This window comes from Dendrobates tinctorius, unplaced genomic scaffold (assembly GCF_039654945.1).
Source record: "Dendrobates tinctorius isolate UK_male_01 unplaced genomic scaffold, ASM3965494v1 ptg000064l, whole genome shotgun sequence".
Lineage (NCBI taxonomy): Eukaryota > Metazoa > Chordata > Amphibia > Anura > Dendrobatidae > Dendrobates > Dendrobates tinctorius.
In genome coordinates, this window is record NW_027361732.1 from 37453764 (window position 1) to 37480000 (window position 26237).

Below are 26237 nucleotides of genomic sequence, written 5' to 3' on the forward strand. Positions count from 1 at the left end.
TTAGGGTCGAAACATCACTCGCTACTTAGCGTGTTTATTTTCCCAACATTATTATTCTGATGGTGGTATAATCCCTTCACTAAGAATTAAACTGATCACATTGCAGTTTTTTGAGTGCGGCTGTTTTCTTCTTTATCCATCCAATTAGGCTGAACATAGCAATGTTACCAGCATGACTCCCCTAATGAATCAGGAAGAGGAAATGCTTCATGAGCTTACCTGGTATTAGGATTTTTCTAGTAGGGTAATGTATGGCCGTTGTAGTTATGTGCCTTTTCCCTTCAATGTTAAGAAGAACATGAATTGGACTTCACCATACACACATGGCTATCGTCGGTGAGACTATTTTTCTCAGCTACTTTTAACTGATATATTTTCATTGCACTATTTAAGTCTTTTCAGCACTAACCTGTGTAGATATCATTGAGATATGGTATATGTAGCGCTATATGCCTACACAGGGTTTTTATAATATTATTTGTGATTGTTTTATTGGTAGCCAGGAGAATTCTTTTAGATTTCTTATTAAAAGTTATATTTTAATGGTGTATTATTTAATATTCCCTTAATGTCACAATACTTTTTTGCAATTTGGATAGATGAACCACCATTTACCAAAAAAGCATTGTATGCTGTCATGTAAAAAGATTGAAAATAAATTTGCCGGCATTCTACAAATGTCACAGACTGTTGCTATGGGAATTCCCTGTTGCTACCCATTGAACTATTAAGAACTGTCCTATTGCCATGCTGATGTTATATGTTGTTATATTTATTGCTATGATTTATACTAATCCATGCATTTAAGTGTACAGTATGATTTGACAGATCCAGCAAATTGCCACAGGAGTAAGAGGGAATGGTATTGTGTGCAAATACATTTTGTAACATAAATGTCTGGGTCTAACATGTCCAGACAAGAGGACTTTTAAGTAGCAGTAGTGATGTCTAAAATGATGAATCCAAAGCATAAGAAGTTAATACACTGATTACAGACTGCAAAATTGAGTCATTGGAAGTGTGGAATCTCCACTGCATGCACGTGTTTTGCAGAAAAGCTGCAGTCATGTGCAGGAAACTCACATAATAGTCTTCAATCGAAAATAAAGAGGTGAGAAATACTTGTTAACTGGTGTGCCATTGCAGAGGAGTAATTAAGTGCATACAAGAAACTTCATCCTGCACTGCAGTGGTTGTGTTCTGGCCCAGGATGAAGAGACTAGCCATCCTGGAGACAGTCACCATTACAGAAAGAGGAAATAGATTATAACTATATAGAAAGCTTATTCCTTTCAGAGAAAGGTATATCCACCCACAAGATGTAATTTAGGAGCATAGAGATGCATTCCTGACTGTACTGTTAGGGTTCCTTAAATTTGCATATAATTTGGAAGAGTACAATTCAATAACAAATTGCAGTCGGACCAATAATATTCAATGAGGCAGGGCAGGTGTGCATATTTTTCCTTAGCTGTATTCAGCATGATAAAACATTGCATGATACTGCAAGTGGCCTCATTTTTAGGATGAAACTCACCAATGCAAGTCTATGGGTGCTTGGAAAAATGGACTGCGTCCATATTGCATCCAAAACGAGTCTGCATTATAGGCACCTATGTCCAAAGGTTCAGGAAATGACATCAGGGCAGCAAAGGAAGCTTATCAATTGTGACGAGTGATGTGAAGTAATAAAAAGAAATCATGCCTCCCTGGAACCAACAACATGGCTCACAGCATGAACATACAGATGCTGTTGGTTCTGGTTCAGCAAAGGACAGAATTGTTGGACATCTGGGATGATGACTATGGGGACCACAGTCGCCAGCAGGCAGAATGGATGTATATTTGCTGCCAACTGTACACTAAGTTTGGAGATAACTACCAGCAGATTCAAGATGAGTAAGTACGCATGGCAAATTTAAATGGTACACTGTGATTGTCTGAATATGTGCTATTTTGTAGTGAAGGTAAAATAAAACAAACTATTGAAGCAAAAACATTACGTTCAAAACAAACTTTTCAAAACTATAAAACAATAACCAAATTCGTAAATTGTAAGGCATCATGAAAAAAACATATTACATTTGCACGGTTTTAACAAAGACACATAGCAACCCCAAATTTATAGAATGCATTTACCATTTTTAACATGGTTTTTAGTGATACATGTAATGACCAATTTTAAGATGTCAATGGGTTAAAAAATTAAAGACCAGCAAAAATTATGGAACCATATGATCACCAAGCAACATCTTTGTATCATTGCAGCATACCACTCTTGTAAAACAGTCGTGCTCTAAGATTGTAAACGTGTTTGAAATTTTTGTCCCCTTACAAAATTAATCAACCCTCATATTAGCAGTCATCTTATAATCCACACTATACATGTTGCAGACAGCATCCTTTAACAATAAATTGTAACAAATCTCAAGCAATTTTATTCCAGTGTTTTTTGTGACAAGATGAAAGAGGGGCTACTGGGACCAATTCCGGCAGTAGCACCAACAGCGCAGCAGGAGTGGGGATGTGGCCCTTAAAAGTCATACCTGTACTATGACAGGGTGTAGCCCCAGTCCTGGATCTTTGTTACCTACCTTTTCTGCTTGGTTGTTGTTTTTTGCAGACTAAGAAACATTTGTGATCTCTCATCTCAGACATTACAGATCTGACACAACCCGACAGCATACTTTCTCAAGCTTGGAGGTGCTGGAGGCTGGAGAGGAAACCAAAGTGGAGACAGGAGCTGGAGGCCAGGAAGAAGAGGAACCTGTCGAGAGCACCAGCATACCACATCCCCTCAACACCTTCTCACAAGCACCACTAGCCCAGCTGTGCCACCAGTTAAGGAGGGCCCTCATCACTGGCAAACATGACATATATACCTGTCAGTCAGAATGGCTAGGAGAATTTTTGCCTCAGCTTAGCTCATTATTTCAGCCAGATTATTTGTGCTGCAGATCAGCTCTGCCTTAAAAATTGTCTTGGATGCCACCACACCACACAATTCACCAATGGCCATTTTTTTAGTACTTAGAAAGGTGGCAGCTTTCAGACCAAAACAAAAACCGGCAACTGGAATAAAGCCAGTCAGCAGCCTCAACATTGGGGCATCTCGGCAGCCATCTCTACCTGCTTTACCACAATCTCAGGAACCACAAACAACCTTTCCACCATGTATCATGCCAAAGTCGCCATCGCCTTTTTCCTTTTTAACATCATGGCCAAAATCCACAAGAAGAGGCCACAGTAAGAACTGGTACTCAGGATTTTGCTGATGAGGTGCCACCACAGCCATTGATTAGTATGGAACCACAGCAGGAGGGTGTTTCTTTTGGGCCGAACCACACATACAGAGGGTAAGGAAAGTGTTCAGACCCCTTTAAATTTTTCACTCTTTGTTTCATTGCAGCCATTTGGTAAATTAAATAAAATTAATTTTTTTCTCCATTAATGTAAATTCTGCACCCCATCTTGATGGAAAAAACAGAAATTTTTGCAAATTTATTAAAAAAGAAAAACTGAAATATCACATGGTCATAAGTATTCAGACTCTTTGCTCAGTATTGAGTAGATGCACCCTTTTGAGCTAGTACAGCCATGAGTCTTCTTGAGAATGATGAACAATTTTTTCACATCTGGATTTGGGGATTCTCTGCTTTTCCTCCATGCAGATCCTCTCCAGTTCTGTCAAATTGAATGGTGAACATTGGTGAACAGCCATTTTCAAGTTTCTCCAGAGATGCTCAATTGGGGTTAGGTCAGCACTCTGGCTGGGCCAGGCAAGAATGGCCACAGAGTTGTTCTGAAGCCACTCCTTTGTTATTTTATCTGATTGGTTAGGGTCATTGTCTTGTTGGAAGGTGAGCCTTTGGAGAAGTTTGAGGTCCAGAGCACTCTGGAAGAGGTTTTCATCCAGGATATCTCTGTACTTGGCAGCAATCATGTTTCCTTCAATTGCAACCAGTCATCCTGTCCCTGCAGCTGAAAAACACCCCCATAGCATGATGCTCCATCATGTTTCACTGTTGGGATTGTATTGGGCAGGTGATTATCAGTGCCTGGTTTTCTCCACACATACCGCTTAGAATCATCACCAAAGCATTCTACCTTCGGCTCATCAGACCAGAGATCTTGTGGTTCTTCTTTACCTCTCTCACCAAGGCTTTTCTATCACAATTGCTCAGTTTGGCTGGACGGCCACATCTTGGAAGACTTCTGGTTGTCATAAACTTCTTCCATTTAAGGATTACGGAGGCCAATGTGCTCGTAGGAACCTTGAGTACTGCAGAAATTCTTTTGTAACCTTGACAGGATGTGTACCTTGCCACAGTTCTGTCTCTGAGCTCCTTGGCCAGTTCCTTTGACCTCATGATTCTCATTAGGTCTGACATGCACTGTGAGCTGTGAGGTCTTATATAGACAGGTGTGTGCCTTTACAAGTAAAGTCCTATCAGTTTAATTAAACACCGCTTTACTCCAATAAAGGAGTAGAGCCATCTCAAGTTGCATAACAAGGAAATGGACAGCATTTGACTTAAATAAGAGTGTCTGAGCAAAGTGTCTGAATACTTTTGACCGTGTGATATTTCAGTTTTTCTTTATAATAAATAAGCAAAAATTTCTACATTTCTGTTTTTTTCAGTCAAGATGTGGGGCAGAATGTACATTAATGAGAAAAAATGAACTTTTTTTGCATTTACCTAAAGTCTGCAATGAAACAAAGAGTGAAAAATGTAAAGGCATCTGGATACTTTCCGCACCCACTGTGCCTAGATAGCCCTCCTGCACATGGTCTATTCTCACCCTTTAGCATACTTCCCATATGATCCCTCTATGTCTCAACTTCTCAGGCTTCCCCCCACATTTTGAAACCACTATTTCTGCCCCTCATTACACTTTCTCCCCTTCTTATTATAATTTGTAATTTTTTTCATGTTGCTTGGTCCCCCTTTCTAGTTATATTTATGTCTGTTTTTTGTTTGTTTATGCTTTTCCATTTGACAGAAATATGACTTTCTTGGTGTACAAGTTTTCTTTAAGATAAAGAATTAAAAAACTGGTTTGGGTAAATCTGACTATTGTTTTTTTTCCGCACCCGAAAAAAAATTAGGATGAAATGTAATGTGAAAGCATCCATGATTCGGCTGACATTTTTGTAGATTACCTCACAATTTAATATTCTTTGGAGAGAGGACATAACATAACATAACTAGATAGGGCAAAACCACACAAAAAATATGACCATGAAATTGGGCCCTTTAGTTCCCTTCATGTGGAACTTTTTTGTGAAGCTTTTTAGCCTTGTTTAACATAATAAATAAATAAATGTAAAAAACGATGTAGGGGTCACCCCTGTTTTGTGAAACTAGCAAGTGTAAATCAAACAGTTAAGAGCTGATATTATGTTGGGATGGTCTGTCGTTATTGGATCCTTCCCAGCCTAAAACTGCCAGCACCCAGCCGCCGCAGAAGTGGATTATCACATGAGATATTCCAAGTCTGGCGTTTGGCCTTTGCTCTTTCTGATTGCCCTGGTGCGTTGGCAATCAGGAAATTGTTATTGGGGTTGATGTCAGCTGTTATTTGTTCAAAAACACAGCTGACATCATGCACTGGTGTTAGTAATGGAGAGGTGTCTCTGAGACTCCCCTTTACTAACCCAGTACTAAAAAGAAAAAAAAACATACACACAAGTAGTAAAAACTGCTTTCTCTATGGAAATTACTTATGTAATGCCATTGTTAATCCTCTGACATTTACAAAAGTCCTCTATTAATGCCAACTCAATTTGGATAGACACTTAGTTTAGGCATATATGGCAGATGTACCAGCACATGCAGTTACACAATGACAATGTTCTTTTCGATAGTGCTTAGAGTGATGTTTCAATGGCGTTACAATTTTATGAAGTCGTCAAAGTAATTCTCAGCAATGTGAGCAAAGACTACATTCCATCCAGATTCAACATCTATTTTTCAAAAGCTGGTTGAGGATGTAAAATAAAATATTAAATGTCAAAGGGGAATCTAAAATTCTAATATTTGCAGCACATAAATGATAGATATAACAGTGTGGTTCTTTGACTTTAAACGTATTCCACAGCTCATCTCAAAATAATGTCTCTATTTGAAGGTGCCAAACATACTTCATTGTTGTTCCAGACCATTCTTACTTTTCTTAAACCTCCTTATTTTCACCAGACAACTTTCATATCAATTTAAGCATAAAAAGAAGAGGTTGCTGATCGAGTTGTTAAACTATTATAATAAACCTGTCATCACTGATTCTGGCTTTAAAATAGGTAGATATTCTTGAGACCAGAAGATACTAGAACAGTTTATATGAAATTCTCAACTATTGTGAACAATTATTTAAAGATGGAAATCAAAACTGCAGGTTGAGGAAACCAATTTTCTGTACCTTGCTGCTTTATCTGGAAAAATGAATTGTATAAGCCTCACATTCTGTAAGAGAATAGGTAAGGCTGTATCTGACTATTTACATACACATTGCAGCAGGATGAGGATTATGCGTAATCACTGAAAACACATACATTGGGCAATCAAATATTTCATCACAACTGAGAGGGAAAATAGTAAATGCTGATGCCTTGTTCAAGCGACCCTGCCTGTTTGAAGTAGAAAGTACTACAGCTTCATGCCTTTGGCGATATTCATGGGATAATCCTAGAGTATCCTGTTTTTATACTAGAACAGCTGTAATCAACAATAAAACATTGACGGAAAAAAAATGTGTCCATTGGTTAAAGCACTATAAATTCAAATCTCTCTCTTAACCAAAGCCGTACAGCACTATAGTATTAGTTCTCCATGGAGCCTTTTGGCTTTTAACAGGCAGAGCATGTCTTATGCAATGTCACAGTACAAAGCATTTTCATTACCAAGCACTCACACCTAACACTGAATAAATTCAGATGTTTTTGTAAAAAAAAAAAATATATATATATATATATACAGTTATGATAAAAATTGTATGCCCCCTTCCTGGCTTCCAATTCTTTTGCGTGTTTATCATACTTACATTTTTCAGAACCAGAACACCAAGTAAATTTAACACTTTCACGCCACAGACCTTTTCCATTTTTGCATTTCTTTTTTTCGCTCCCTTCTTCCCAGAGCCATACATGTTTAAATTTTCTGTCAATATGACCATATGAGGGCTTCATTTTGAGCAACATCATTGGTTTTACCATATTTCTAAGTGTGGTGAAATTGCAATAAAATTCACCAAATGCTAAAACTGACCTGCCATTATGTTTCTGCAGGTCATTACGAGTTCATAGACACCAAATATGTCTGAATTTTTTTTTATTTAAGTGGTGAAAAATAAATCCAAAGTTTGCTAAAAAAAATTGTGTCATTTTCTGAGACCCATAGCATCTCCATTTTTTGTGATCTCAGGTTTGGATGAGGGCTTATTTTTTGCACGCTGAGCTGTTGTTTTTAATTATACCATTTTGGTGCAGATATGACCTTTTGTTAATGCAATGTTGCGGCGACCTAAAAAAAGTAATTCTGGCATTTTTAATTTTTTTCTCCTTACGCCGTTTACCAATTGGGTTAATTCTTTTGTTATATTGATAGATTGGGGGATTCTGTATGCGGTGATACTAAATATGTGCATGTTTGAATTTTTATTGTTTTATTTTGAATGTGGCAAAAGGAGGGTGATTTGAACTTTTAAATTTTTTTATTTTTTAAATATTTTAAAAAACTTTTTTATTTTGGCATGTTTCATTAGTCTCCATGGGAGACTAGAAGCTGCCAAAACCTGATCGGCTCTGCTGCATACAGGCGATGATCAGATCACCTGAATGTAGCAGAATCGCTGACTTGCTATGAGCACTGACCACAGGGTGGCGCTCATAGAAATTTGGCATTGATAAACATAGAAGTCTCCTGGAGACCTCTGGTTGTCATACCGACCCATCGGTGACCCACGATCACATGAGGAGGGTCACCGATGGGCAGTTAGTTAAGTTAAATGCTGCTGTCACAGTTTGACAAAAAGATAACACCAGTAAAGAGAAAATGCAATTTTTTAAATGAAGGTTTTTGCTATTAAGAGAAAAAGAAAACCAAACCTACAGTCATGGCCAAAAGTTTTGAGAATGACACAAATATTATATTTTCACATGATCTGCTGCCCTCTGGTTTTTATGTGTATTTGTCAGATGTTTTTATCACATACAGAAATATAATTGCAATCATATTATGAGTAGCAAAAGGTTATATTGACAGTTAGAATGAGTTAATGCAGCAAGTCAATATTTGCAGTGTTGACCCTTCTTCTTCAGGACCTCAGCAATTCTCCCTGGCATGCTCTCAATCAACTTCTGGATCAATTCCTGACTGATAGCAGTCCATTCTTGCAAAATCAATGCTTTTATTTTGTCTGAATTTGAAGGTTTTTGTTTGTCCACCCGTCTCTTGATGATTGACCACAAGTTCTCAATGGGATTAAGAACTGGGGAGTTTCCAGGCCATGGTCCCAAAATCTCTATGTTTTGTTCCCTGAGCCATTTAGTTATCACCTTTGCTTTATGGCAAGGTGCTCCATCATGTTGAAAAAGGCATTGTTGATCGCCAAACTGCTCTTGGACGGTTGGGAGAAGTTGCTCTTGGAGGACATTCTGGTACCATTCTTTATTCATGGCTGTGTTTTTAGGCAAGACTGAGAGAGAGCCCATTCCCTTGGCTGAGAAGTCACCCCACACATGAATGGTTTCAGGATGCTTGACAGTTGGCATGAGACAAGACTGGTGGTAGCGCTCACCTGGTCTTCTCCGAATAAGCCGTTTTCCAGATGTCCCAAACAATCGAAAAGGGGATTCATCAGAGAAAATGACTTTACCCCAGTCCTCAGCAGTCCACTCCCTGTACCTCTTGCAGAATATCAGTCTGTCCATGATGTTTTTCCTGGAGAGAAGTGGCTTCTTTGCTGACCTCCTTGAGACTCCTTGAAGTTCTTGATGATGCGATAGATTGTTGACTGAGGTGCAATCTTTCTAGCTGCGATACTCTTCCCTGTTAGGCCATTTTTGTGCAGTGCAATGATGACTGCACGTGTTTCTTTAGAGATAACCATGGTTAACAGAAGAGAAACAATGATGCCAAGCACCAGCCTCCTTTTAAAGTGTCCAGTGGTGTCATTCTTACTTAATCATGACAGATTGATCTCCAGCCCTGTCCTCATCAACACCCACACGTGTGCTAATAGAGCAATCACTGAAACGATGTTAGCTGGTCCTTTTAAGGCAGGGCTGCAATGATGTTGAAATGTGTTTTGGGGGATAAAGTTAATTTTCTAGGCAAATATTGACTTTGCAAGTAATTGCTGTTAAGCTGATCACTCTTTATAACATTCTGGAGTATATGCAAATTGCCATTAGAAAAAATGAAGCAGTAGACTTCGTAAAAATTAATATTTGTGTCATTCTCAAAACTTTTGGCCATGACTGTACTGTGACCTGTGTGAAAGTGATATCCCCCCTCAAAGCATAAATTAACTGTGCTTTATCATATCTTTGGGAAGCTGAGTTGAAATTTCCACACCTGTCCTCAATTAATAAATCACTTAAATAAGACTAGCCTGACAAAATTAATTAGGCCAAAAGATTCTCAAAGGCTAGACAACATGCTGCAATCCAAAGAAATTCTGAAACAAATGAGAAACAAAGTAATTGAAATCTATTAGTCTGGAAAAGTTTATAAATCCATTTCTCAAGCTTTGGGACTCAAGTGAACCATCATGAGAGCCATTATCCACAAATGGCAAAAACATTAAACAGTGGTGAACTTTCCCAGGAGTGGTAAGTCTACGAAAATTACCCTAAGAGCACAGCAATGGTTCCTCCAAGAAATCTGCCTAGCAGAGTTCCAAGATGAAAACCACTGCTGAGCAATAAGAACAAAACGCATCTCAGTTTTGACAGAAAACATCTTGATGATCTCCAAGTCTTTTGGGAGAATACTCTGTGGACTGACAAGGCAAAAGTTTATCTTTTTGAAAGGTATATGTCCTATTATATCTGGCGTAGAACTAACACAGGATTTCAGAAAAGGAACATTGTGCTTTCTGAAAGATATGGTGGAGGTAGTGTGATGATCAATGGATTGTGTGCCTGTTTCAGGACCTAAAAGACTTGCTGAGGTAAAGGAAACCATGAATTCTGCTAACAAAAAATCCTAAAGGTAAATGTCCAGCCATCTGTTCCTGACCTCAAAATGAAGCACGCTTGGGTTATGCAGGAGGACAATGAACCAAAACATACCAGCAAGTACACTGCTGGGGCCACCCTTAGCAGAAATAATTGCAGTCAAGCGATTGCGATTATTGGCAATAAGTTTTTACAATGATCTGGCGCTTTGGCACACTCATCTTTTGCAGAATTGTAATTCAGTCACATTGGAGGGCTTCCAAGCATAAACCACCTTTTGAAGGTCAATTGGATTATGGTCAGGACCTTGACTAGGCCACTTCAAAGTGTTAATTTTATTTTTCTTAGGCTATTCAGATGTGGACTAGCTAGTGTGTTTTGATTTTTGGGTAGGTAGCAGAATTCATGTTCCCATTTATCACAGCAAGTCTTCCAGGTCCTGAAGCAGCAAAGCAGCCCAGACAATCACATTATCACCACCATATTTTACTGTTGATACAATATTATTTTTCTGAACTGCTGTGCTGCTTCTATGCCAGATGTAATGGGACATACACCTTCCAAAAAGCTCAACTTTTGTCTTGTCAGTTCACAGAGTATTCTCGCAAAAGTCTTGATCAGCAAGATTTTTTGGGCAAAAATGATCTGAGCATTTATATTCATATTGTTCAGCAGTCATTTTTGTCTTGGAACTCTGCCATGCAGGCAATTTGCTCTGTTTCTTTCTTATAGTAGAGTCATGAATACTGACCTTAACTGAGGCAAGTGAGGCTTGCAGTTCTTTGGTTGTTCAGTGCTGTTCCATGTTTACACCATTTGTGGATAATGGCTCTCACTGTGGTTCACTCCAGTACCAAATCTTAATAAATGACTTTATAACCTTTTTCATACTGATAGATCACAATTACTTGGTTTCTCATTTGTTTCTAAATTTCTTTGGATTGCTGCATGACGTCTAGCTTTTGAGCTTCTATGGCATGTGTGGCTAGGGAATTTGAATTTAGCTTCCCAAAAATGTGATAAACCACATGAAAGTTAATGTTTTAAGTGGGGTGCAATCACTTTTTCAAACAAGGTCTTGTAGGTTTTGATTTCTTCCTCTGCAAAAAAAATAGGAATTAGGAAGGGGTCAAACACATTTTTGCTTTTTCTCAAACACATATATATATATACTGTATATATATATATATATTCACACGGTGGGCCAGTTATATGGATACACCTAATTAAATTGGGAACAGTTGTTGATGTCAAGGTACTGTTTGTGGAACATTAGTATATGTAAGGGGGGGAACTTTTCAAGAAAAATAGTGATCATGGCAGCCATTTTAAAGTTGGCCATTTTGAATCCAACTTAATTTTTTTAATGGAAAGAGGGTCATGTGACACATCTGACTTATTGTGATTTTCACAAGAAAATCCATGGTATGCTTGGTTTTAACGTAACTTTATTATTTCATGAGTTATAAAATGTGTTAAAAGTGCTGCCCATTGTGTTGGATTGTCAATTCAACCCAATTCTCCCACTCTTGACACACTGATAGCAACACCACAGAAGTAATGCTAGCACAGGCTTCCAGTATTTGTTGCTTCAGATGCTGCACATCCTGTATCTTCACACAATAGACAATTGCCTTCAGATGACCCCAAAGATAAAAGTCTAAGGGGGTCAGATCGGGAGAACTTGCTGGCCATTTAACTGGCCCACAATGATCAATCCACTTTCCAGGAAACTTCATGTAGAAATGCTCAGACCTGACACCCATAATTGATGGTATGGTGTGGTATATGGGGTACAAAGATAGTGGGGCCATTCTTCATCAATGGAAACCTCAATGCCACTGGATATCTGAAATTGCTACATGACGATGTGTTGCCCTCTTTATGCACTGAAGATGGCACATTCCCTTAGTATTTCCAGCAATGTAGTGCATCACTACATTATGGGTGTCAGGTTCAAGCATTCCTACAATGAATCTGACCCCCTTATACTAGCATTTCATCTGCAGTGTTGCTATCAGTGTGTCAAGAGTGGGAGAAAACATTTGCATTACAATCCAACAAAATGGGCAACACTTTGAACACATTTTATAAGTGTTCATAAACATGTAAATAACTCATGAAAGAATAAAGTTACATTAAAACCAAGCACACCATTGTTTTTCTTGTGAAATTCTCAATAAGTCTGATGTGTCACATGACCCTCTTCCCATTGGAAAAAATAAAGTTGGATCCAAAATGGCCGACTTTAAAATGGCCACCATGGTCACTGCCCATCTTGAAAAATTTCCCCCTCCCATATACTAATGTGCCACAAACAGGAAGTTGATATCACCAACCATTCCCATTTTATGTATATCAAAAGTGAGGACACTACAACAGGAAAAAGTACCACTGCACCATGATGGTCATGGTGCAGTGGTACTTTTTCCTGCTGTAGTGTCCTCACTTTTGATATACAAATTGCTTTTCATATTTAATAAAAAAAACATTTTTTAATAATACTATAATAAAAATTTGATATTTTTTAGACTTGGCTTCTGTTTGCTCTTTTTTGGATGATTTATATTTGAAGCTGTCTCCTAGGCTTTTTTTCATTAGGAATTCTTATTTAATTTTGCAGTCACTTGTTACTACGGTCTATTGTTTTAAAGATAACATATTTGACTTTATATGCTTTGCTATTTTGTGTACTTTATTACATTTTAAGATGCGATTAAAATGGAACGACATATGTTTAATTATATACACAGTGTGGGTCATCAGAATCATTTCATGGACAGAAGGAATCTTATCCTGACACTGACAAATATGTACTAATTGTATGCAAATAAACAAGACATACCTGCATACCACTGTTGTCACAAGTAGCATTCAAAATCTCGTGTAATGGTAAATCCTGTCCCTAGAGGGAAAATAAATTAGCAGATTAGGAAAAAAGTAGCATAGTAGTATCAATAATAATAACAATAATAATAAGTAGCAGCAAGAGTACCATTAATAGTAGTAATTATAATAGTAAGTAGCATTATCATAAAGCATTGTAATAAGAATAATAATGAAATATTGCTGAAAATATAAGAAAATTAGTTCTTTAAAATGTCACTCTTTAACATTTCCTCTCTGCATTTGTGAATGTCCATAGGGACACTAGCACCGCAGGGCACTAGATAGAGTTTTGAATTGACATTTGACATTTGTATATAGAGAACAAAGCGTAAGATATTGTATTACTTATAAATAATGGCAAAACTAAGATATGCAGGAGTAAAGGCCCCGTCACACATAGCGATCTCGCTAGCGAGATCGCTGCTGAGTCACAAGTTTTGTGACACAACAGCGATCTCAACAGCGAGATCGCTGTTTGTGACAGCAATCAGCGACCGCCCCCCTGCCGGTATCGCTGATCGCTCTGGGAAACCTCTGGACTTTTCTTTGGTCGCTGGTCTCCCACTGGCCAGCACGCATCGCTGCGTGTCACAGGCGGGAGACCAGCGATCTGCTGGTAACTAACGTACACATCCGGTATCCAAGGGACGTGCGTCTCTTAGATACCCGATGTGAACGTTAGTTACCAGCGCGCTGATGCAGGGAGCTGGTAACTAATGTACACATCGGGTATCTAAGGGACGCACGTCCCTTAGATACCCGATGTTTACGTTAGTTGCCAGCTCCCTGCGTCAGCGCGCTGGTAACTAACGAACACAGCGACGCCGCGCGCTTGGCGTCGCTGTGCTGATCGCTGGTGAAGCTGTCTGTTTGACAGCTCACCAGCGATCATGTAGCGACTCACCAGCGATCCTGACACGTTGATATCATTGTCGGGATCGCTGGTGAGTCGCTATGTGTGACGGGGCCCTAACATAGACTACTCCTTAAAGTTTGCTGAAAAAGTAGCTAACCAAAGTTCTGATTTTGTACTAATTTGTCTGTTGATGTAAAACTTATCAGCAGATATTTTTTCAGATAAAAAATTAGATGTAGATTGAATAAATAGTTAAAGATAGATATGTTTAAAATGTTATTTATTTAAATTATTTTCATAATTAGTTTTGAATAGTAAAATTTGTGTTCATTAGTGAGACAATGACATCACTTGTACATTTTCATAGTGTCATTGTAGCATTGTAAGAACTCAACTGGTCCTGAGTTTTCGCCTGCTCTCTATAAGCAGACTGTTCAAACAACAAGTAACAAAAAAGTAGGACAAAACTCATTAGAAGCTAATTTCTTCTTAGTATAGGACAAAGTGCTGAAGATAATGAGAAAAAAAGAAGAGAAATGATAGCACCAGAACTCCAGAGAATATTAACAAGGGGATTTGCATGCAATGACAGAATGAAAACACGTTTTCACTTTATATATGAAGGTCATTCTGTCTGCAAAGTTATTTGTGTGCTACACCTTTGGAGTTGGATGGAAAAAAATAAAGACAACAATCCTTATTACATTTTATAATACGTAAGGCTTGATATTTTAAGAATGATATTGCCGCAACTGTGTCCCTTGCATGAGTCAAATACTGAAATTTCTGGTTAAATTTATATTTTTAAGCCAGAATCATTACTGTTTAAAAGAAGGACTTATAAAAAGTGAACACTCTTTCAGCAATTACTGTCCTGGAAACTAATGGCACGATCTCCAGACAGCGTGTGTGTATTTGTTGTGTGTGTGTTTATGCAAAATCAAAGCAGAAAACATAAATAAATGAATTTGCTACAAATAATACTATTGACTATGAAAAATATGAAAAATACTTAAAATAAAGTTGTTATGAAATGAATGAAATACCTTTTCCAAAACAAGAGGCATAGCAGATGGCATTTATCAATTTTTAAATCGCTTTGGCTTTACTCTGTTGTACACATCATTCTGTTCCTAACTAATACTATCCGATTTGATAATTTGAAATGTTTGGATCATTTGCTGATAATTTTACAATTAGTGTCAATAATGAATTTCAGAGGCAGAACAATAATAATAATAAACATCTTTGCACAGTCTATGCAAGTGTTAAGTTGAATCTAAAAAATCCACTTATGGTGCAGAAACCTAAATATGCTGCTAAGCCGTCATGTTGAAGTTACAGAATCCTTCTCAAACAAAGATCATAATGGGGATTTGTGACATTGAAAGGCCTCAGGCTTTGTCATGTACATTCAGGAGATGTAGAGACTGCAGTAAAGAAATGTAGAGGGCAAATAAAAGTACATGAGCTTGAGTTCCCAGAGACAAATTATTATAAATAAGACACTATTAGATACGAGGAAATTTCATGAGTCCTTTTCCAAAATCCTACATTCTATTGGCCACTAAACTAATCACTTGAATGTTAGTCATGACAGTAAGTAGACAGCTCATAAAAAAAGTTTTTTATTTTTTTCATTTAATATAGTTTTTAGATTAGACTTCATGCATTTTACATTTAAGAGACGCACTATTCTGCATGTACAGAGATTTTCACACAAGATAAACTGCTTAGATCCAATCCCTTTGATAAAAGTTTAGATAGCTGGAAATATCTCCTCAAAGTACTGTATTTTTCGGACTATAAGATGCACTGGACCATAAGACGCACCTAGGTTTTAGAGGTGGAAATTAGAAAAAAAATGAAGTAAAAAATGTGGTCAATTCTGTACTTAATATCACCTATCCTGGTAACTATGGTCCACTCATCCTCATCCTGATACACATGGCCCCTCATCCCTATCCTGGTACGCATGGCTCCCTCTTCCCTATCCTGGGATGCATGGCTCCCTCATCCACATCCTGGTATGCATGGTTCCCTCCTCCCTATCCTGGTATGCATGGCTCCCTCATTGCTATACTGATATGCATGGCCCTCATCCCCATCCTGGAAGGAATGGTCCTCCTCATCCTTTTCCTGGCAGGAATGATCTCCCTCATCCCTATACTGGTATGCAAGGTACTCATCTCATCCAAGTATGCATGGCCCCATCTTTCTCCTGATATGCAGGACCTCATCCTTAACTTGGTATGATTGGCCCCCATCCCAGTCCTGGCATGCATGGTCCCATCATTATCCTGGTATGACTGGCCCCATCCAGACCTGATATGCATGGTACTATGCTTATTCTAGTATGATTGGCCCCACCCCCATCTTGATATGCATGGTCCCATCCTTATCCTGGTATGATTGGCCCCGTTCAGTTCCTGGTATGCATGGTCCCATCAGAAAAGATTTTTTAAAAAAACAAACCATTACACTTACCTTCTTCTGCTTCCTAGCAGTGTCCTGCTCCAGTGTCAGCAACTGCTTAATGCTTGTAAGCAGCACATGGCAAGGACGTCATGCTCTGCTCACAAGCAGAGCAAAGCTGCCAGAATACTCACCAGGACTGTTCATCACAGAAAGCAATGAGTATTCATTGCTCTTCAGTAGGGAGCAGTGTCAGCCGGAGCCTTCCTGCTGCTACCGTCAGTTATGTGTGCCGATTCGTAAGAGAAATGAATATTCTGAATGTTTATTTCTCTTAAGTATCAGCACACTTGACCTCCAGTAGCAGCAGGAAGCCTGCAGCTGACTCTGTGCGCTACTGAAGAGTTATGAATACTATGTTAAATGTTAATAATAATAATAATAATAAAAAATTTTATTTTTATAGCGCCAACATATTCCGCAGCACTTTACATTTCAGAGGGGATTTGTACAGACAATAGATATTACAGCATAACAATAATCACATACAGTAGATTATAACACATACCAAGAGGAAAGAGGGCCCTGCTCGCAAGCTTACAGTCTATGAGGAAAGAGGTAGACACGAAAGGTGGGTGGTAACAGTTGCCTTGATTGTATGGACCAGCCATAATGTTAAGTGTGTAACAGTACAAACACAGAGGGCTAATGGATGCATAAAGCAAGTGGGAACATGATGCGGGAAATCTGGTTATGGTAAAACTTTTGGCTGTGCCACACAGGGATAGATTAGGTTAATGTGTTGAGGCGATAGGCCAGTCTGAATAAATGCGTTTTCAGGGCACGCTTAAAATTGTGGGGATTGGGGACTAATCGTATTGACCTGGGAAGTGCATTCCAAAGAATTGGCGCGGCATGTGTAAAGTCAAAATGTAAATGTTGAATGTTTTGAGCACCTTAGGGGTGCAGTTTTTAGAATGGTGTCACTTTTGGGTATTTTCTGTCATGTACACCCCTCAAAGTGACTTGAAATGTAATGTGACCCCTAAAAAATGGTTTTGTAAATTTTGTTGTAAAAATTAGAAATTGCTGGTCAAATTTTAACCCTTATAACTTCCTAACAAAAAAAATGTTTCAAAATTGTGCTGATGTAAAGTAGACATGTGGGAAATGTTATTTATTAACTATTTTGTGTAACATCTCTCTGATTTAAGGGCACAAAAATTAAAATTTTGAAAATTGGGAAATTTTAAAAATTTTCGCCATATTTCCATTTTTTACATAAATAAATGCTAGTTATATAGAAGAAATTTTAACACTAACATAAGGTACAATATGTCACGAAAAAAGAATCTCAGAATCAGCTGGATCCATTAAAGTGTTCCAGAGTTATAACCTCATAAAGTGACAGTGGTCATAATTGTAAAAAATTGGCCTGGTAAGTGGTACATTGGCTCTGTCACTAAGGGGTTAAAGCACTGCTGCTCACTGAAACTCCAGGCCTCTACACATTACGAGACTGTGCACATTAGAACGTGTTTTCTGGCCCCAACTAATCTGGGGTGTCCCTGCCTATGGGATTTGTTTCCCTGCAGTTTAACGATGTTGGTGAAATTTCATTCTAGCATGAGGATGCCCAGGGTTTAAATGTGTTGCATCAGTAAGAAAAGGAAATGGACAATACATGGGGGACATTAAGAAGAGGAGGTCAGTGGTGATGTATTAGTTTTTATTTAATTACTCTCCAGACCCAAGAGCTTTATAAAGGACTTTCAATTCTCATAGAAGCTTTTTGCTTTGAATATTCTGTGCAATTTTGGTGATTTTGAATGATGTCATATCTTATCATCTCTGTTGTGAGTTCATTTTCCCCTTCACCTTTGATGTCTGGTGAAGAGAGGTAGTGAAATTGATTGGGATGGGAAGAACCTGTCATCTGAACAGGCGGAGTGTGATTGGACATCTGGAATTTCTGAGTGGATATAAGGCAGCCGACGCCCTGCAGGGTTTGCTGGTGATTCTTTTTGCTCTGAGCTCTGGCATCCAGTTTTAGTTCCTGTCTACTAAAAGCTAAGTTCTTGCCCTGCTATTATTCCATGACATTTTGTCTGGTTTCCTTAGTGTTTGTTTTCAGCCAGTCCTGGTTGGGACTGGCTGAATTCCATTTTTGTCTCTGATCAGTTGATCTCTTTGCTCTGTTTTCAGAATATACCTGAGTGCTGATATAGTGATTTTGAAGTCTAGCGACTTCAGGACCTTTTTTCCTATCAGACGGTTGGGACATTTTTGTAGGGTTTTTTGTGGATTGCAGCCAGCATCTTTTCTGTCCTGTCCTATCTAGTTAGCTGGGCCCCATCGTTTGCTCAGCCTGCCTTTCTGTCTGTGTTTGTGTTTTCATCTGTTTTTCACCGACAATACATGTTGGGGGCTGTCTATTGCTTTGGGGTCTGCTCTGGGGCAGTTTAGATTTCCCCTTTCCTTCTTTAGGCTTATGTAGTTCTCCAGCTGTGACGTGGGGGCTAGGGCACCATAGGAACCCCCCACGGCTACTGTTAGTTGTGCTGAATCCGATAGCTACCAACCTCTCCGGTTTTCTGGACTTAGCTTGCATTTTTGTTTTCTCCTCCTCTGGTGACTCATTCATAACAGAATCACCAAACATGCCGCAGATTCTAGGGTACTCAATAGCAGGAAAGAATTGTAAAAAAAAAAAAAAAAAGTGTCAGAATTTTTTTTTGTGTATATTTTTTCCTCTATTTCTCTGAGGCCGTAGGAGAAATTTTTTCTCAATGGAGATAAAGCAATTGTCCGATCGTGTGGAGCAGCTTTCTGATGAAGTGCGGGGAATTTCCACCTATCTTGGTCATTCACATGCTGCTGAACCAAAGATCCCTACTCCTGATGTGTTTTTTGGGGATCGGTCTAAATTTCTGAATTTTAAGAATAATTGTAAATTATTTTTTTTGCCTTGAAGCCTAACTCATCGGGGAGCTCCGCTCAGCAGGTTAAAATTGTCATCTCTTTGCTGCGCGGCGATCCCCTGGATTGGGCATTTTCTTTGAAACCTGATGATCCTATTCTGACTGATGTGAACGCATTTTTTCAGGCCTTGGGGTTGTTGTATGATGAACCTAATGCTATTGATCAGGCTGAAAAGGCCCTGTTGGCATTGAGCCAGGGTCAGGATTTTGCAGAGTTGTACTGTCAAAAAATCCGAAAGTGGGCGGTCCTTACTACCTGGAATGATGGTGCCTTGGCAGCTCTCTTTCGGAAGGGTTTGTCAGAAACATAAAAGATACTATGGTGGGATTTCCTGTTCCCTCTGGTCTTGACGATTTATGTCATTAGCCATTCAGGTTGATCGGCGTTGGCGTGAACGCAAAACTGTACGAGAGGTGTTGCCACCTGTTGAACCTATGCAATGTGATAGAGTTTTGTCTAGGGCACAACGTCAGGAGTTCAGAAGGCGTAATAAGCTGTGTTTTTTCTGTGGAGATGCCTCTCATATGATTTCTGTCTGCCCTAAACGAGAGAAACATTTTGCACACACATTTGCTGTGGGTGGTGTTCAACCTAAGTTTCTTCTGGCAATTACTCTGATCTGCTCCCTGTCCACATTTTCCGCTAAGGCTTTTGTGGATTCGGGAGCAGCTCTGAACCTGATGGACTTGGATTTTGCTAAACATTATTGGTTTACCTATGACACTTCTGCAGACGACTATCCCTTTGAGGGGCATTGATGCTACTCCTTTGGCGAAGAATAAAACTCAGTTTTGGACCCAGGTGGTAATGCGGGTCGCCCCAGACCATCAAGAAAATTGCAGATTTTTGGTGTTGCATAATTTGCATGATACCATTGTTCTGGGGTTTCCCTGGTTGCAAATCCATAATCCAGTTTTGGATTGGAAATCTGTGTCTGTAGTGAGTTGGGGTTGTCGTTGTGCCCTTAGTGACGCTCCTGTTTTCTCCACCTCTCCCCAGTCGCATGATGTTCCTGACTATTTGGCTGATTTTTATGATGTATTTAGTGAGAATGAGTCTGCGTCTTTGCCTCCTCATAGGAGTTATGACTGTGCAATTGAGCTGAGCCCTGGGTGTAAATTTCCTAAGGGTCAACTTTTCAATTTATCTGTACCCGAGCACGAGGCTATGCGATCCTATATTAAGGAGTCGTTGGAGAAGGGTCATATTAGACCATCCTCTTCACCCTTAGGTGCTGGGTTTTTTTTGTGGCCAAGAAAGATGGTTCATTAAGGCCTTGTATTGACTATCGTTCCCTCAACAAAATTACTGTTAAATATCAGTATCCGTTACCCCTGATTTCTGATCTATTCTCCAGAGTTAAAGGTGCTTGCTGGTTTTCCAAGCTTGACCTCAGGGGGCGTATAATCTTATTCGCATTAAGCAGGGGGATGAATGGAAGACGGCATTTAATACTCCGGAGGGACATTTTGAGTATCTGGTGATGCCTTTTGGGCTCACTAATGCCCCTTCTGTCTTCCAGTGCTTCATGAATGATATTTTCCGAGATTTTGTGGATAAAATTTTGATCATCTATCTGGATGATATTTTGATCTTTTCCAAGGATTGGGACTCTCATGTGGAACATGTTCGGACTGTGTTCCGGATTTTGAGGGAGAATTCCCTGTATGTCAAGGGATCGAAATGCCTTTTTGGAGTACAGAGGATTTCATTTTTGGGATTTATTTTGTCTCTGTCAAGTATTGAAATGGACCCGGCCAAGGTACAGGCCATTTATGATTGGGTTCAACCCACCTCTTTGAAGGCCCTCCAGAAGTTTTTGGGTTTTGCTAATTTTTATCGTAAATTTATAGCTAATTTTTCTGGTATTGCCAAACCATTGACTGATTTGACGAAGAAGGGTGCTGATGTGCTGAATTGGTCTCTGGAGGCTGTTTCTTCCTTTCAGGAGCTGAAGCGAAGGTTCACTTCTGCCCCGGTTTTGCGGCAACCTGATGTCTTACTCCCGTTTCAGGTAGAGGTGGACGCTTCTGAGATTGGAGCAGGAGCTGTTTTGTCCCAAAAAGATCCTGTAACATCTAAAATGAATCCCTGTGCTTTCTTTTCCTGAAAGTTCTCCCCATCCGAACGAACTATGATGTGGGGAATCGGGAACTGTTAGCCATGAAATGGGCATTTGAGGAGTGGAGACATTGGTTGGAGGGAGCTAAACAGCAAGTCGTGGTCCTTACTGACCACAAGAATTTGAATTACCTGGAGTCGGCCAAATGCTTGAATCCTAGACAGGCTAGGTGGGCCTTGTTTTTCACACGTTTTGATTTTGTGGTCTCTTTTCTTCCGGGCACTAAGAATGTCAAGGCAGACGCCCTCTCTAGGAGTTTCTTTGCTGATTCTCCTGTTGTGACCAAGCCTGCTACCATCCTAGGTGAGGGGGTAGTTCTTTCTGCCATCTCGCCCGATTTGAGATGTGATCTGGAGGAGTTTCAGGAGGACAAACCTAAGCGTTGTCCTATTGTAAAATTGTATGTTCCTGACCAGTGGAGGAAGAGAGTGATGTCTGAGGTTCATTGCTCTGCATTGGCTGGTCATCCAGGTATTTTTGGTACTAGAGATTTGGTGAGTCGATCTTTTTGGTGGCCCGCCTTGTCTCGTGATGTCAGGAATTTTGTGCAGTCCTGTGGGACTTGCTCCCCGTCTAAACCTTGTTCTCGCTCTAGTGGGTTGTTGATGCCTTTGCCGGTGCCCAGGAGGCCATGGACCCATATTTCAATGGATTTTATCTCTGATATGCCTGTCTCTCAGAGAATGACTGTTATTTGGGTGATTTGTGATAGATTCTCTAAGATAGTCCATCTTGTACCACTCCCTAAGTTGCCATCTTCCTCAGAGTTGGTGCCCTTGTATTTGCAACAGGTGGTTCGCTTGCACGGGATTCCTGAGAACATTGTATCTGACAGAGGAGTTCAGTTTGTTTCTAGATTTTGGAGTACTTTCTGTTCCAAGCTGGGAATTCAGTTGTCCTTCTCCTCTGCGTTTCACCCTCAGACCAATGGGCAGACGGAGAGAACAAACCAGACTTTGGAGTCGTATTTGAGATGTTTTATTTCTGCTGATTAGGATGATTGGGTTTCATTTTTGCCCTTGGCCGAATTTGCGTTAAAGAATAGAGCTAGTTCTGCCACTTTGATGTCACCTTTTTTTTGTAACTTTGTGTTTCATCCTTGATTCTCTTCTGGGCAGGTGGAGTCTTCTGCCTGCCCAGGTGTTGACACTGTGGTGGAGAGAATGCACCAGATCTGGGACCAAGTGGTGGATAAGTCGTCTCTCTCCCAGGAAAAGGCCCAGCGGTTTTCCAACCGGCATAGGACTTTTGGTCCCCGGTTTAAGGTGGGTGATATGGTTTGGTTGTCATCAAAGAATATCTCTATGAAGGTGGCTTCTCCAAAGTTTAAACCTAGATTTATTGGACCTTACAAGATTTTGGAGATTCTTAATCCAGTCTCTTTTCGATTGGCTCTTCATGTTACATTCAAGATCCATAACGTGTTTCATAAGTCTCTGTTAAAGAGGTTTGTTGAGCCAGTAGTTCCTGTGGTGGCACCTCCTGACCCTGTATTGGTTGAAGGTAATGTGGAATATGAAGTTCAGAAGATACTGGATTCTCGTCTGATTAGACGGAGACTCCAGTATTTGGTTAAATGGAAGGGTTATGGCCAGGAGGATAATTATTGGGTCCCTGCATCCGATATTCATGCCGAAAGATTGGTTCGTGCTTTTCATCGGGCTCATCCTGATTGCCCTGGTGGCATGGATGAGGGTTCGGTGACCCCTCCTCAAGGGTGAGGTACTGTTGTGAGTTCATTTTCCCCTTCACCTTTGATGTCTGATGAACTCCCTCTGCTGGTGAAGAGAGGTAGTGAAATTGATTGGGATGGGAAGAACCTGTCATCTGAACAGGTGGAGTGTGAGTGGACATCTGGAATTTCTGAGTGGATATAAGGCAGCCGACGCCCTGCAGGGTTTGCTGGTGATCCTTTCTGCTCTGGGCTCTGGCATCCAGTTTTAGTTCCTGTCTACTGAAATCTAAGTTCTTGCCCTGCTATTATTCCATGACATTTTGTCTGGTTTCCTTAGTGTTTGTATTCAGCCAGTCCTGGTTGGGACTGACTGAATTCCATTTTTGTCTCTGATCAGTTGATCTCTTTGCTCTGTTTTCAGAATATACCTGAGTGCTGATATAGTGATTTTGAAGTCTAGCGACTTCAGGGCCTTTTTTACTATCAGACAGTTGGGACATTTTTGTAGGGTTTTTTGCGGATTGCAGCCAGCATCTTTTCTGTCCTGTCCTATCTAGTTAGTTGGGCCCCATCATTTGCTCAGCCTGTCTTTCTGTCTGTGTTTGTGTTTTCATCTGTTTTTCACCGACAATACATGTTGGGGGCTGTCTATTGCTTTGGGGTCTGCTCTGGGGCAGTTTAGATTTCCCTTTTCTTTCTTTAGGCTAATGTAGTTCTCCGGCTGTGACGAGGGGTCTACGGCACCGTAGGAACCCCCCACGGCTACTGTTAGTTGTGGTGAATAGGATCAGGGGTCTGCAATTCGATAGCTACCAACCTCTCCAGTTTTCTGGACTTAGCTTGTATTTTTGTTTTCTCCTCCTCCGGTGACTCATTCAAAACACATCTCCTATGGTGACTACAGAAAAGGGCTTGTCTCCTCTATTCCTTAACACCTCCTGGCTTGATATTTTTGAGAGAGTTCTGATAGTGATGATATACTTCTATTCCAGAGCTCATCGTAATGAGAAGGTCTGTGTGACCATCACATAAACCTCCTGAAACATTGCATAGTGGTTATCAATTTCTCTGATATGTAAGTGATACCCTTATGTATCATCAATTTCTTTGATATCACATTCATGCTATAATGGCACCAGATAATAATTCAAATTCAAATTTTCAAATTCAAAGAAGCTTTATTGGCAGGACTAAATACATAGTTTTGCCAAAACAAGTGTACAAAAGGGAATAGGGATAGGGACTGTAGGGATGTTGGGTCGGGGCTGTAGGAAAGGTGGATGGGGCGGATCCAGGATGGGGCTATAGAAGTCCATGGCATAGGGAAGGTAGATGGGGGATGGGGCAGATCCAGGGTGGGCTATAGAAGTCCATGGCATAGGGAAGGTGGATGGGGGCATGGGGCACATCCAGGGTGGGGGCCATAGAAGTCCATGGCATATCATAGTTCTCTTTCTCGCAGTCTATGACATTCGCTCGCATATTGCACGCCTATCTCCACTGCTCTCTCTTCTTCCCCCAGCAGGATATATGTTTTCTCTTCCTCCTTCATGGTGATGAAATCAGGTAAGAGATGTGAGAGTCTCCTGAAGTGAGTGTCCCTCACTGCTGAGTATTTGGGGCAGTGTAGCAGGAAGTGGGTCTCATCCTCCAGGACCTCCTGGTCACAGTGTTGGCACAGTCTTTTCTCCCTGGGCTTGCAGCTCTGCCTGTGTCGGCCGGATTCGATGGCCAGACTGTGGGCGCTGAGTCTATATCGGCTCAGGATCTTGCAGTCTCTGGGATCTGGGAGTTTCCCCAGATATGGGGCCAGTCTGTAGTCTCTCTGTAGACTCTGGTACATGGTCAGTTTCTGTGAGCTGATGATGTTGCTCTTCCAGTCACTTACGTACCTCTTATTAAATAGACATTGCTTATTATTTTTTTATTTTCTTCCTACTTCAGTTTTTCCCCTAATCTTGTTTTGAAACCAATTGCCTCTCTCTATATATTTATTATTTTATTAGTCATGCATTTATATAGGCCTCATGAAAGAGGTGTTCTAACTCTGACACATTGCAAATACAAGAAAGAAATTTCCTTACTTCATGTGCAAGATCTTGACGCTGGGAAGCAGTGCCAAGCAAAAATGTCATTTTTTCTTTTCTTTGTATTCTACCATCTGGTCTAAAACTCAGAAAGACCTTAGGTTGCAACATCATGCAACCCAACCTATACAGCAATGTCAAAAATTATGAGACCACTGCACAGTTTTATAAAAATCAGCTTCTCCACATGTCTAACAGCTATTCCATTCCAGTGTCACTTGAATTCCAAACAGAGTACACCTCATTCTAATTAATATGCTTCTGATTAGGTGATCACCTGAACCAAATCTTATTTAGCGAAGGAAAGTATTAAAAAAAACCTGCTGTAGTGTTCACAATCCTCTCGCAGTAGGACAAGCTGGATGGCAAAACAAGTGCTAGTAATATCCCTGAAGTAATAGGAATGAAAAAATAGCTTTTAACCATGCCAAAGAATATGAAAAGAAAAGTCTTGAGTGAGGAAAAGAAGGACTCAATTCTGGCTTTACTAGCAGAGAGATACAGTGAGCTTCATGTTGTCTCCATCCTTATAATGTCTAAGACGGCAGTCCATTACAATAAGGTCAAGCAGCAGCCATTGGGGACAACAAAGCTACAGACGGGGAGAGGGCAAAAATGACTCTCCACTCTCTGCTGACTGGGATGACCATCATCTTATTCGAATGTCGCTCAACAACTGCAGGATGACATCAAATGACCTACAAAAGGAATGGCAAATGGCAGCTGTGGTGAAGGGCATGGCAAGAACAGTTCATAACAGGCTCCTAGGGGCAGGGCTCAAGTCATGTAAAGCTAGAAAAAAGCCTTTCATCAATGAGAAGCAATGGAGAGCCAGGCTGAAGATTGCCAAAGACCATATGGACTGGAGTAAGGTAATATTCTCTGATGAGTCTAATTTTCAGCTTTGTCCTACACTGTGAAAGATTTACATTTATTTGCAAGGCATATTGCTATCATGTGGTGATCTGTAACTTCTTGTGTGGACGATTATGTCTCATATGAGATAATATGGTTTACATCCAGTGATATAC

The 26237-nt window shown here is 40.0% G+C and overlaps 1 protein-coding gene across 1 annotated transcript in view; it reads right to left on the bottom strand.

Annotated features, from left to right (window-relative positions):
• The window catches only part of LOC141094511 (protocadherin-9-like), a 1849542-nt gene that overhangs the window by 1221979 nt on the left and 601326 nt on the right, over nucleotides 1-26237 (bottom strand). The window contains exon 2 of the mRNA XM_073580360.1: nucleotides 13026-13085. Coding sequence (XP_073436461.1) covers nucleotides 13026-13031 — 6 coding nt within the window. The 5' untranslated portion in view covers nucleotides 13032-13085. The remainder of the gene's footprint in view (nucleotides 1-13025; nucleotides 13086-26237) is intronic.